At 35.6% G+C, this 15,228-nt stretch overlaps 1 protein-coding gene across 1 annotated transcript; it reads right to left on the bottom strand.

Annotated features, from left to right (window-relative positions):
* Positions 1 to 3,136: 3,136 nt before the first annotated feature.
* LOC124373415 (cell division cycle 7-related protein kinase-like) lies at positions 3,137 to 14,436 on the bottom strand (the record flags this gene model as incomplete). The annotated part of the gene is made up of 6 exons (XM_046831788.1): positions 14,246 to 14,436; positions 12,932 to 13,025; positions 10,267 to 10,545; positions 5,889 to 6,000; positions 4,796 to 4,948; positions 3,137 to 3,375 (listed from the first exon to the last, which is right to left on the bottom strand). Coding segments are annotated over exons 1-6 (1,005 nt in total), but the record flags the coding sequence as incomplete, so codon positions are not given.
* Between the last annotated feature and the right edge of the window lie 792 nt (positions 14,437 to 15,228).

Here is a 15,228-nt window from a genome sequence, read left to right as displayed (position 1 = left end):
AAAGGGTGATGTGACGACGTTTTTATTTCAGCACATTGTATGGCTAAGATGAGAAGTCATAATATAAAATGCCAGTGTAAGTGTGTAATAGAAGTGTTGTTGTAAACCATGTAATTTTCAGGGACAATGAATGGCATTAAATGGTGTATAAAGTAAAATACACAGATGTATTCTGATGTATTGTGATATATCATCGAGATATATTTCTTCCCTGTTCCTTCAAATGTAGAAGGACAGGGTAATTTTGGTAATGTTGTGGTGTTGTTGTTCCCTGTTCCTTCCAATAGAGAAGGACAGGGTAATATTTTTTGGTATACAATGAGTTGTATTAATAGTGATGTTTCTTCCCTGTTCCTTCAAATGTAGGACAGGGTAATATTGTTTTTTTTTATCACTATATGAGGTTTATTGTGTGTAAAAAAATTGATTATTGTGCCATTGTAATCCCTGTAAATTGATTGTATTGTAATTAACAACATCTGGTAATGGTTTACATTCGTGACACTGGCGCAGGCGTACAATAAGAACACCGTGAAAGACTGACAGCCATACAATTATACGGAGGGAATATTTTGTAAAAGGAATGTCCTCCAAGAGCTCAATGCCTCGCTGGCTGAAATTGTTATTAGATTGGAGGAGCAGGTAGCAGAGCTATTAGGGAACCAGAGCCAGCCAACCACGAGATCAACGAGGCCGCCGCACTGCACCGGCCGCACAATCATTGGAGAAGCTACCTGCCTCTACTCCTCACCTACCACATCCCTCTGCGATGGCTACCTGGGGACCCATACTGGACGTCGGACACCTTCTACCACATCACCCCTCGGACTACACATCACAGCCTCCACGTAGTGGTAAGTACAAAAGAATTGTTATTTAAAAGTGTGCATGTGGAGGGATATTATTGTACTTAGTCCGGGATGAGTGTTTAAAGGTTTAGGTTCCTACCGTGATTGCAGCTTCGGGCTAGGGAAAATATGTACCATAGTTCAAATTCATTTATGCTGAATCGCGGTAGGAAGTAGGCTCTTATTAACTAGACGCGGTGGGGGGACTTTGTTTGTTCAGTTGGACCGGCAATCAGCTGATCGGTCAGTGACGTATCGGGTGATGCGTTCCTCCCGGCTCGCTGGAGGATTCAGTTCGAGTCTTGAAGCCACGACGACAAGGTCCTGTTGAGAATCGCAGCTCTTCCTCTAACCCTATAGTGTGGGATTTAGAGTAATTCCATTTTTTTATATCGGGTGTAAATTAAATTCAAGTTTTTTAATTTTTCTTCAGTGCGTATTAAATCCCTATCAGCCTCCGTAATCTTCAAAGTAGTAAGTCCCGTACCAGCGTTTTAGTTAATATCTTTGATTTTTTATACTGTTGTAATTAAAAATTTCTAAAGTTTCCCATCTTTCAGAGTCTGAGAATTAATTACTTTTTTTGAAGTATTGTGAATTAAATTTTGGTCATAAAGTTAATATCAAGTTTTGTGTTATATTGATTTTTGAGTATTTTGAGAAGAGAACTTTTATTTTATTTTGTTAATTTAAACCATTTTTTGAGAAGTATAAATTTTTAGTTTCATTTTAATTTTAATTCATTTTTAATCAGACTCTTAATTAGATTTGTTCGATTGTGTGAAGTTTTGAAGAAAATCGAATCAAAAGTTTGTAAACTTTGTTAATTTTTTTGGTAAACTTGAATTTCGGAATAAACCAAGTATTTCCGAAAAGTTGTTTAATTTATAAAGTATTAGCCTCCATATAAATTTAAAATATGTGCTATAAAAACGGTACAGTTTCATCGAATAGACACTGCGAAAATGACATTTTAATAATGTGACGTAGAGGAGGCACTATTTCTTCCTAGTAGTTTTAACCTTGAAGAAGAAAGAGGGAAACTGCTTCCATTGTGGTCATATATGGAATTAATAAGACAAGTATTTTAGAAGTTGATTATTTGTGAGTCTACCCAGCATTAAAAAGAACAGGCCATATTTGTAGACCAATAGTTGAAGTGTTCAGATATTTGAAAATTACCCTGAGTCAGAACTTCATTAACTAGAGAATTACGAAAGTGTTTCATTCTTCATTGATGCTACATTTGCATCTTTCATAATTTCTAACCTTAAAAATAGCCCTTTGATTGTTTGAGACGTAATAATTATAGTCCGAAGTTGACTGTTTTTTTTTTTTGACACCAAAGTCCTTTTCTAGCATCAGGTTCGGCTTGATCATCATGGCCAGTACATTCTAAGTACTAACAGTGCTTAGTCTTCCAAATCGCTCATAGCTGCTTTTAATTTTGATTTTAGTTTGGATAGAATGTTTTCTGTGAAATTGCAAATTTGAGTGAGGGTTTCATTAACGTAGTCAAAGAACTCTTCCACAAAAGGATGTCATAAACATTTTTCTACGTCTCTTAACTAAAACGGTTTAGTTATCCAGGTTTATCTGAGAGACATTTCTATTGGTTTAAGTGAACGTAGATTTTGTTTGTAATACTAACCTTATAGAGCTTAACTAAGTGATTTGATAGTCCTGTGATGGTTAAATCAGCTTAATTAAATTTTTTCTAATGTTGCAGCAAAGTCAATTGGTGTTTTTGAATTAATATATTCCACTGGTTGGGATCTTTAGCTTAGTAAAGTTAATGTATTACTTGTGTATCAGACCATTTAGAGATGATTGTGAGCTAAGCAGTTTTAACTCTTCTTAGTGTTGAAGGAAATAAATACTACTACAAATAGTGTGCATGGAGTTGACCAACAAGGTGCTGCGTCTCCTGACTTAAGCATGTCACAACACTCTGGTATGATTTTTGTAATTTTACCTAGATTGTAATTATATGTTACATTAGTTATTTATCTAAGAAATACATCAGATTGCAGATCTTGAAATGTAGTGTTACCGATTTCTTGTACTCAAAAACTTCATTTGTGAAAGAATTAAATTTTAGTATTTTCTAATCACTCAGTCAAAAAGGGTATGTATTGAAAATTTGTTAAACTCTTAATAGTGGCTGAATGGAAATTAACAATAAAGGTAAACAACATTATTTTAATAAGAAAATTTTAATATCAAACCATACATTACATATAATGGTAGTTTTACGTATAAAATAATATCCGAGTGTCAGGGCCGACGTCCAGGAGTCTGGCGAGCAGGTCGAACGCAGAGCGAGGGAAGTAGCTGGAGGACAGGTCGAGCCTACACTTGTCCTCACACAGGCAGCCGTGCTCGAGGGTGTTGGAGTGGTGGCAGTCCTGACACAACGGTTGGTCAGCCTTGGGTAGTTTGCCGCTAGTCTTGCGTTGTCTCAGGCTCTCGCACAAGATTCGCAAGTTCAGTGGCTTCCGCTTCTCACTGCAGACCACATTTCGACCTGAAACATCCATAACTCGTTAGTATAAGCTCACAAATTATTGACTCATTATTGAAATTTGTTTGTAGCATTTGTAGAGAGCAGTGGTGTAATTAGGACTTGGCTTTTTGGGCGAGAAATGTATCCGACAGAAGAATACACCAATGGACGGAGAAGGTTATGGATTGAAAGTGAGTAAAAGTAAATTTAATAGGCCTAATTCAAAACAAAATATTTAACTGCTGTATTTCAAACAAGTTGGATTGTTATTTTAAGAATATTTATATACAGGGTATTCAGTAAATGTGTTCCAATACACTGGGATTATGTTCTACACATAAAAATGAGCAAAAATGTCCATATGAAGGTATGTCCTAAAACCTTTAAATAGGTTTTACCTTTTAAATACATCTTTTGAACCAGTTAAGATAAAGTTATGAAACTTGAGATTTGTATTAAACTTTGCTACATCTTTTTGAAAATAACATATTAACAAAATCCATCTCCCGGTTTCAAAATTGCGGACGTTAGTCGGTTGTGAGTTATTTTGATGGAATAATATAAACGTCCACCATTTTGAAACAGGTAAAAGGATTTTATCAATATTTTATTATCAAATAGGTCTACCAAATGTTAATACAATTCTCAAGTTTTGTAACTTTATCTTAACTGATTCAAAAACTTTTTTAAAATTAAAAACACATACAGACGGATAGTGAGAAAACTAAAGGTTTTAGGACATACCTTTATACGAACATTTTTGCTTATTTTTATGTGTAGAACAAAATCCCAAAGTATTGGAAAATTTTTACTGAACACCGGCTCTTGAAGAGGGTTCTTCCCCAATCATCTCCCTCCCATAGTTACACCACTGGTAAAGAGTAAGAATGAATATGTTTATAAAAATATTACAATGCAATCTGCCAAAATCTAATTATCACCATCAGTTAACACATTCATACAATAACATCTAACATTTCATAAAAGATGGTAGAAGCATAAAGGTAGTCTTAGATTATTAAAATAGTACATTCAAAAAATTTACAAAATACCATGAAAAACAGTAGTTTGATAAAAACAAGACAATGTTGGCTTGACATTCCTGTATACTTCAGCTATGTCTGAGATTTATAAAACCCTCTTTTGTTGGACTAACGAAATTTGCAATTTTTGCTACTTGAACTCGACAGTGACAAATGTTGTAGTGGGGAAGATGGGCAAATGACTTCTGCACCCACCGCAGTCCAGTAAAGTGTCTGGCCATCATGGCGTGAAATTGGAGGTTGAAATATATATATTTTATGAATATGATGTCATTTGATGTACACCTATGTACTTTTATGAAAGAAGTTGTTTTCAATTTAATTGAATTTCTGAATGTTGGCAGTTTCAAATACTACATCCGTACAGGTTAAAACAACAAAAGACGCTCACTACTTACCAATCTTTTTCGCTAGAGTGGTTATGGCTGTTTTCCCGAAGACAGTGATGATCTCACACAAGGCAGAGATGTCGTCAGGTGAACCGAAGAAGAACGGATAACAGCCGCTCAGGATACACAGCATGATCACACCTGCAGACCACATGTCCACCGCTGCAACATCCACTTGTGTAAGTCACATGGGGAAAACATTAATTACTTGCACGATTAACTAATTACTTGTGTCTGAGAAAGTACGACTATTTCTAGAGAATTTGTTTTTAATCAGCTGCGAAAAAGGATAAATGAATGATAAAAGCACTCAAAAGATCACACTGTGCTAGAATTTGAAAAAAAACCAACAAAATTACGATATTGAGAGTATTTTGGCCACATTTTAAGCAAAAGATTTTAAACAGAAACTGATCTGACTAAACTTTGCTCTACACAGTGGGGCTGAAATTTTTCCCAGATTGTAACTATTTTGATCATATTTAGACAAATTGTAAATCGAAAAACTTGCATGACAGCTATGGCATCAACCACAACAACAAAAGGACTAAAAAATTAATAAAACCCTTAAAAAATATAGCACAATTACAATGTAACACACTTGTGCTTGGAACCTGCTATACTTCAACTGAAGCTCCATTTACAAAACATATTCAAAAACTATCCATATTGTGCTGCAGTTTACAGCAATGAGTGTTATATAGTGTACCATTGGTGGCGATACGCTTTACTACCTTGTACCACAAATGGTACAAAACACATTTTCAAACAATAAGTATGTGCCACAAGGACTTTTACTATACTACTTTTATATAATTCAATTTGATTAAATAATTGCCTCTCAGTTAATGATGGTTTTAAATAATAATTTAAATTATAAAATTAACCGATATTAATTTACATGATACTTTTTGTACATATTTGTGAATAAACCATTTTAAAAACGCATTTCTGTAATATCTTAAGTATAAAAAATTATGCCTATAACTCCAGAGAGTTTATATATTGATAAGTTTATTTTTTTTTTCATTAATGTTAAAAGTACAGATTCCACCGTACCGATAAGTCGGCTGTAAAATACTCAAGTACATTGTGTTCTGACCTGTGGTTTGCAGTGGGTACTTGAGCAGGACTTTTGGAGGACGGAAGCCTGGAGTGCCTGCTCTCGGAGCGAACTGCGCCTTGCGAGTCAGACAGATGTTGCAGATCTGCGCCTTGCCCGTACAGTTGGAGGAATTTAGCTGTGCTCGTACAGCCCTAATACTACCCTTTCAAAAAACGAACGTTATCTGTGTGGCGGGTTGCGTTTACGTGCTAGCCGCTGAGATGAAGGCGCAAGAATCTCTTAACGACTTTAAACTCACGATTTCGATTTGCCGATTATTATTCACACATACGTTATTTTCAAAAACACGTTAAACAACAATATAACAACTGAAAAACAAGGATAAGTCCTATTATTGTTATTATTTGGTATTCTCTTATTATTCAATTTACAATCACTTCAATAATATTTAATGCTTAGAATATAATTTTCTAATAACAAATGTTACTTACAATGATTGTTTTTTCATTGGAGTTCTTCAATTCCACTCAAGTTGTCCTCCTCTTCTGGGTAACTGTCACTGCTGTCTGTATCAGAACCAACTGATATAATAAGGGATTCTATAATATTGTCAATCTGGGGTTTTGCGGCTGCATAGTCCCTTTCGATTTTCTCTACGTGCTTGCACTTTACTGACCACTCTTCTGCGCCCATACTTGATATCTTGTCTTCGCATAGAGCTTTAGCTTGATACATAGTGAAAGATGTATATCTCATAACCACATGATGTTGACTTCACCCAAATTAACTCAATGGGATTGAGGTCTGGGTGGTAGGGCGGAAGTCGTAAGATGTCATGACCCTGTAGTTGAATAGTTTCGTCCAAGGCGTACCGGACATGCCTTGGTTTATATAGCTGCACAAGTTTGTAGATTTCAGGATAAAAGGATATCGTCGCAGAATGGTATTCCGTTTTTTGAAAGCCACACCTTCATATCTTGCTTCCTACTTTTTGAAGTAGGAGCTTTATCAATTTGTATGTTATGGTAGGGCGCGTTATCGAATACTAGTAGGTACTGAATTTGGTTCTAAATTCGGTAACACTTTTTCCTTTATCCACTTCATAAAAATGTCCCCATTCACATTGTCGTGGTAGTCTCCACTATGGTTGCTTGCTTTCCAACATGTAAAAGCATTGGGCAAGAACCCTTTCTCTCCATCCGCATGGATAATTATTAGTCTCTCGCCTTGGAAATCGGCACGTGTAACCCTTCATTTGAGCCGTTTGACCAAGTTTGGTTAGATACGTGAGACAATAGTATATAATATTCGTCTAAATAAATTATGGGGCGTCCTTGCTCCCTGTAATTTTTCAACGCTATCAAGTATGTTATCCTCTTCTCTCGGATTTCTGGCTTTTCAATTAATAATTTCCTATTGTTTGCCGTCCTTCTCCAAGTAAATTCCAGGTCCTTTAATACCCACCTAAAACTTTTCTCACAACCCTGGAAATATATTTTGTCCCCTAGCGCCTCCCTCAAAAGTTTTGCAGTCGGTATTCGATGTTTTTCAACATGGAAATTGTCAACTATTCTACGTCGTTGACGATTTTTGTTTGGTGTAGTAAAACTTGCCTCACCTATGTTACTAACCTTCAACTTGTTAAGTTAACTGTTTATTTTAGTCACAACTCGCTCTGACACTCCAGTTGCTGCAGCAGTTCTTTGGCGAGCCTTTGACAACGGAATTTTAACAGTTTGATGGTCTGCCTCTTCCTTCATAAATGTATAAACGTTACTCACAATTTCGCGAGCCTGACTATGAATAGGCTTTTGACTTTTGACTCTAACTCAACAGACATTATCGGTAAAAGCGAAGCACAAGCTACACTCAGCACTGTCACAAAACAGACTGATTGTGGCGAGTGCGATGAGTTATTTGGGCCAATACGATTCCTGAAAGGAGGGTTTTAACCATGAGTCAAAGGAAATGTTTTCGGGACACAGCGCATAATGCTACCCCCGCCACCCCTCCCGCCCATCACCACACACTCCAGGTCACGCGCACAGCTAAAGTCCTCGAACTGTACACTGGCACCTGTCCTGACGCGAGGAAAGCACCGACACCTTCGGCCGCGGAAACGTCGTGCTGAGCTGTACCTGCCACATCCACAACTTTAGCAACAGAGAAGAGGAACAACATTCTTATGTAGGTTACTGAATATGATTACATCTTTAGATACTTGAGATGGTCTTGTATATTTTGCTTTTGAGTTATTATTAAATTATGCAGCGCATTAAAGATCTAATGATAAATAATATTTTGAACATTATAAAATGTGCACAACTTACAGTTAATTCAATATATAAGTATAAATTCAATCAAGTTTTTCCTATCAGTCATTTAATTCATTCCCCTTTTCTATGAATGTTCTTCTTTAATTTCTCTCTCCAAATTGAATTTTTTTTGTCAAAAAGACAGCAGTAATAACTGTCACATTCAAAACGATAACCCAGACACTAATGAAGTTCACGAATGCCGTACTTCCTTCTTCTTGGTGTTAGTTACATGTTTCTTTCATAATATACACATAAAAAACCCAGGTAGTCCAAAAATTTGAAGCTAAAAGTAACCAATATAAATGCCTCAAATGACTTAAACAACATGACATATCATTAAAAACAAACAAAACGTTAAGCCATTCCATCTCTGTAACCCGTCCAAATACTACTCAGAATTTTTCTCTCCAAAATAATTGTTCACGAAGGTCATTGCCTGCTCAGTTTACAAAAATCTTTGTCTCCGAGTGCAATCTTTTCATGAGAGAACAAAAAGAAGTCGCTTGGGGCTAGATCTGGTGAGTAAGGTGGGGATGGTCAAACAGTTCAAACCGTAATTCGCCAATTTTCGCCATGGTAACTGCTTAGGTGTGAGACAGGATTGTGTGTATTGAAGACCATTGTCTTGGTGAAACAGGATTTTTTTTCCCACTAATGTGGCAATTTCTGCCTTCAGCTTGTCAAGTAATGATGCATAAGTATGCTCCTGTAACGGTGTTTCCTTTTTGAAGATAATCGATTAAAATAACTTTCAAGTCAAAAAAACCGTTTTTCTTTTTTAGAGTCGATTTCCTTTTTGCAGTTGACTGTATTTTTGTTTTGGGCGTATAATGGTGTATAAAAGTTTCATGTACAGCAATTAATCGACACCAAAACTGGGATTTAATTTGAATTGCATCAAAAGAGCGTTGGAAATGTTCATTCGTTACGTTTTTTATCTAACACTAGCAAACGCAGCATTCAACGCTTTCTCATGCCTAAGTGTTGATTTAATATGTGACTAACACATTCTTTTGACATGTATATAACCTCTGCCATCTCTCTCAATTTAATTTGACGGTTGTCTAGCACAATTTGGTGAACTTTGGTGATGTTTTCGTCAGTAGTTGCAGTGTTTGGATGTCTTGAACGTTTATTGTCTTCAAGTTCTTACAGCCACATTTAAATTCAGCAGCCCAAACTTTTATTGTAATAAATGATAGTTTAGAATCCCCATACACAGAATCCAACTCATCTTTGAATTGCAAAGGCGTATTGCCTTTCAAAAAGAAAATTTGATGACAACTCGATACTCAATTTATTCACTTCCACAAAAAAACTCAAATGAACTCACTCAAACAAGTTTTACATAAAAATTGTGTGTCCAAAATAGCTGATACTTTGTTGAGTAACTGTCAATAGATGAACAACGAAATTGAGTAGCTTTTATTTACGAGTGCTTCCATCTTCATGTTAAGGTCGGAAACACTTTTAAATTGTTTGAATTTCGCACAAGTATAGAAGATGTTACTAACAAATAACTATTTACTATTATTAACAAATAGTAAAGCAAGTTGCCAGGATTGCAATGATATGCCATCCTTTAATACATTTATGGGCATATTTTAACCAGTAAACATATTAAGATATACACTGCATAAAAGCATTTTTTATTTTTATTTTTTATTAATTTCTTTTTAACACGTAATTTTACAGAATCATGTACCCAAAAAGTCAACAAGACTTTTTGGTGAGGTCCATAATGAAACTTACAAAAAGCAAGATACAAAATTCCATTAAGTTTGAATTGTTTGCTTCGCTTAGTTTAGTTTATACTTTTAAAAAAGGTTTTATATTGCTCTTCGTGTGGTTGTGGTGTTTCTATTAATCCAGATTTGTAAACATTGGCATTGTATATTTAACATTATGGGGCTAATACATACATTATCCAGAGTATAAATAGATAGTAAATAATATAATTGGATAACAATAAATAAAATATCGCCCATCAACAAACAGCATTCTATAAATAGTTTAATATAAGCAATATATCTCTGAACATATAACAACATCATAATCAAATAAATATGAAAGTTATGAGTATATAAAAAAGTTACCTGAGAGTTCTGGACACGCACAAAACTGGTTTGAGCATTGGTGGACTTTACTTTCTGCGGCATCAAGTTCTGGAAGGATTGCTTCTTGCCGTACACTTTCTCGGCAGTGTTATTTATCACATTTGAGGAGTTGGTTGTCAGAGGTCTCTTGATGGTATTTGTGGAGAGAACGTTGGAGTGCTGAGGTTGCTTGGCAAATCCACTCAGATCCTGTTTATTCCCGCCCACCTGATCCAGAGCGCACCGCTTTACCCTGGGGTTCTCTGCATTTTCCAGGTCCTGTACAAACAAATACAATCGATTAACATATCATACCTTCTTCAGCAATCTTATTCTAAACTCTCTTGTTCTCTACCAAATGCTCCAGCTACTATACTGCTATGATTCAAAATCTAGACTCATACAAATGAGACAAAAAGGAGCAAAATATTCAATTCCTTCTGACAGCCAGGCTGCACTGTAGGCACTTGATACCTGTTCGTTTGATTCGAAAGCAGTCTGGGAATGCAAGAATTCTCTGGTAGAACTGGCTAAGAAAAATAGAGTTACACTCGGTTGGGTGCTGGGCCACGTCATTCATGGAAATGAAAAAGCAGATACACTCGTCAAAAAGGGAGCGGAGTCGGGTTGCAGGATAGCTTTCTCCTACAGCCAAACTCTTGTAAAAGATTGGGAAAAGAGGACAAGATACTTTAATTGGAGTAGGGCCCAGAAATATGACAATAAAAAATGTTTATCTTTCCTTATGCTAGAGGGTGGGCATCTCTCCTAGATCAGAGTAAGGAGGATAATAAGATAATAGGAGAATATAAGAATAATAATAGGGATGCTGACAGGACATGGCCTCCTTAGAAAACACCTCATGAAGGTGGGCCTTAACGAGACTCATGAACGCAGACTCTGCGGAGAAATGGAGGAATCAACGGGGCATATTTGGCTAAACTGCCATATTTAAAATTCGGAAAAGATTCCTGGGAGCATATCTCCTCAGCTCCAAGGACATCAGAGAACAGGAGCCCTCAAATCTGATCGGCTTCTTTTCTCAGATTCTGAGGATAGAAATATAAGTTACGGAGGCGCAAAGGTCCTTTTAGGACTAAGTTCGGAGACAATTGTCTCTTTCTCTCAGGAAAAAAAAATATTCAAAGTGATAAAAGAAACAAATAGTGTTAACTATGAAGACAGAGAGCAAATTATTTAATAGTTAACTACATGACGAATTCAAGGTATTTATATGAGAACAAATATGCTCAGAGTGAGTTTGAAATAAACACTAATTTACTGCGATAAAAAGTAACTTAAATTAACAGATCTTGTTGTATCATAATATTTAAATAAGCCAGAGGCAAATAAACATAAACTTTATTTACACATAACGTAGCTATACGAAAAGGAAAGCATTGCATTGGGAGGTGGAAAGGATTGCTTCAATTTTAATGTTGAGTTAAGCTCCAGTTCACCATACTAATAGTGCATCGCCTAGAATCTGATGCTGTCACAAAAATTTACTCCTGGAATCTGGAGTAATATCAGTCTGACGCGATCCTCCCAAAAAAGAGACAATGAGAACATCTCTTCACCCAGATTACACCTTATTTTGTAATCTAGGTGTCTCTGATGTCAAAACAATGCAAAGAGTTCGATTTGAACTTCTTCATCCTTTGTCGTTTATATCTCTTCTGACTAACTGACTCCAGATTCCAGGAGTCAAGTCTGTGACAGCTACACTAAGTAGAAGGAGAACTGGAGCTAAACTCAACATTAAAAGGAATTTATTATTGTACAATCAACCAAAGAGCATACTTGATACCTTCACTAAAGTTGCAATATTTACATTATTTTTCACTCAATTTATTTACATGATATGTCGTTAGTTTTATAATTAAATTTAAAAAAAAAATTCATCTCTTGGAATACTAGTACAACGCTTGTCTCCACTTTGAATCAAAGTTTTTATATGGCTGCCATCTTAAAATGGTTAAAATCGATATTACATTTTAATTGTTTGATGTATTATTAATTCAGAATAAGGTTATGAAACATCCTGTAATTACTTATGAAATGTATTATAACATTATATTATACCTTTAAGGAGTTTTAATTCTATTTTTAAATACTGGATAATACAAACTAATTTTGAGGGAAGAGAAAATTTGAAATCTCTTCTTCACAGTAATATACTTGTAGAACAAAATTTTGTTCTTCAAGCATGTCGTTCATGCAAGATAGGGTCTCCAACACTAGATCAGCACCTCAATGGTTAAGGAGAAAAATATATATACACAAATAGAAAGAATATCCCCCCCCCCCACATAAATGTATAATTAATTGCTCTACATTTATTTACATGATGGGCCTTCTCTGTGATTGTATGATTAAACAGGGCCGGCAAAGACAAAAAAAGAAATAAAATAAAATAAAAAAAAATAAAAAAAAACTGAAAAAAAAACTTCCACAAAAACCCAAAAATAAAAACCTTCCATTTTCTCAATTTGCAAACCACCATTAAGACTCAAAGCTTTTTATCTGATAAAATATATACCACTTAACTGTCTGTAATTTTATGTAAACAGTTTAAAACTTTCCAGTAGCCCAACAATAGTTACGAAAGGATTGTCAAAAATGTGTTTGTACTGTTTAACAATAGTTTACAAAATATACTTACGTCATCTTCTCTTTTCCTTTTTATAATCGGATTACGCAGAGAGTTTTCATTCTCATTGACCTTTTGTGCCAAGCCAAAGTCAACCAATAGGAATCTGAAAAATTATAAAGAGTATTAAACCATCATTATATTATTGAAATATTGCTATACCATTGAACTCTTGTTTCAGATATATGCATTGAAATTCTACACACTGCAATCCCACTTACTGTATAATTTTCATGAGGAATATTTTAGCCTACATCTTTTCTATCGAAGTTCACAAATATTTCACCATAGCAAAAAAAAAAAAAACTCCTAGTTCAATATTTTTGTACTGATATATTTCAATATATTTTGTAAGCTTATGGTTTATTTTTGGGATGTATAAATTGTAATCATACTCAACCATAACAGTAGCCTACTTTTTTTGTCTCAGATAATTTTGATGTGCTGTTCTCCCAAGAAAACTTAAATTATTGTTACTTTCCATAAGCACATTCCCTGCATTAATGAAACATTCCTTACATCCAACCTACAAGCCAACTGGATATACCCTGATTTAAGATTTATCAGACAAAGTATTATGATATTTATTACGTTCAAATTCGTATAATTTAATTTAAGCACATTTTACTGAAACTGGTTTTTTTAGCTATTCCTCCAAGATAACATAAAAAATAGAGGTCCTAATATAGATCCTTGTGGCACCCCTATTCAAAAACGTTTATACCGTGTCCCGTAACTCTCTGGCCAAAGATATATGGCCCACATTGAGGTTCTCAGTGAATAGCCAACAATGTGAAACTGAATAAACGGCAGTTATCAATGTGGGCCATGACTTGTCACAGTAAAACAGCTCTAAATCAGTTATTTATTATTCGATTTAAATAATTTTGGTGTCATTATATTTGTGATAAAATCATCTAATAACTGATATTCTTGTAATTCTTGAGAAATATTTCTGGTTTTAAGATATTCAAAGTTTAAAACTTTTAATGGCCGCCGTTTTTAAAACACCAAAAATAATTTCATGATAGTTTTCAGTAACTGATCTTGTTATTGTAGACATTTAAGCCAAATTTTATTTATTATTCTTGAAGATATTCATATGTTATATAAAACATATAGACAGACAGATGGGGAACTATGCATCGGAGACCTATGTCCATATGGTGAAATATGTTTGTCTTGACCTGAGCAATAACATGGTCCAGCGAGTTACAAGGACACCCTGTATAGTCAATGATTTTTGAAACATCTATTACAGAGCTAAGATTAAATGCTATGATTTTTTATAGTAATAAGTATTACTCAGAGTTAAACTTTACTTACTGCTTGGTATGCCGATTGTATAGAAAGTTGCTTGGTTTAATATCTCTGTGAATGATGTTAAATGAATGCACTCTTCTCAAGGCTAAGAGCAGGTTTCTCATGTAGAGTTTTGTCTCTTTCACTGTCATTTCTAGCACATAGTCCTGAAAACAAAGGGTCTTTTATAAGATTTAACTTACCACACAAAGGAAATTTCACTACGGAGGGTAAAATATAAATCTGAAAACAATCGTTATCAGACCGTTATCGGGACCGCCACTCTCGAGCACCAATCCGATACTGATCGAAAAAATCCCGTTTTCCCCCTCTTTTTTCCCGCAATTCCCTCACATTTCCCCTCATTTTCCCGCATATTTCTCGGAAATATTACCCCCACCACCGGTTCCGACCAATAGGAGGCGATGGGCGGGGCTAAACGGGAGAAATTTGCTATATATTGAGTGTGGCGTTCGCGCGCGATCCTATACCAGCTTCCTGTCCAGTAGAATGAGCATCATAAGAAGCTCCTGGGAAGGGGCCGACGCGGAGCTGGTGTGGTTTGGAGAAATAATAACAATCCAATTACCCCCTCCACTTACCCAACCTAAAAATAGAATGTCTTCGCACGAAGTGAGGTTTGATCGAACGTCGATATCTAAACCAGAGATTTAGTTACCCGGTTTTGGTTTAACACTCACTATAAATCCGTTCACCGACGGCCAATGAACATTTTTGGTATAAACCGAGTTGAATGTCAATCGGAAATGCACTCAACGGCTTGTTGGGTTGTAGTCTTCGTTCACGATGTTTTTCACACTACAACAGAGTGGATGATCGTCAGGTTACGAGGGATCGATTACCGGAACCTAGGAACTGACACACGAACGCTTCGTCTATTATTTCACTACCGTACGACTCTAGAACGGCGCTGAGTTGTGACCTACAACGATTCACCTCGGCGTCGTCGACGCAATCCATGTCAAAACCGAAACTGCGGCGGGCAC

This window comes from Homalodisca vitripennis, unplaced genomic scaffold (assembly GCF_021130785.1).
Source record: "Homalodisca vitripennis isolate AUS2020 unplaced genomic scaffold, UT_GWSS_2.1 ScUCBcl_5497;HRSCAF=12243, whole genome shotgun sequence".
Taxonomy (NCBI): Eukaryota; Metazoa; Arthropoda; class Insecta; order Hemiptera; family Cicadellidae; genus Homalodisca; species Homalodisca vitripennis.
The sequence above is the reverse complement of the archived record's forward strand: the minus strand, read 5'-3'. Positions and strand labels throughout refer to the sequence as shown.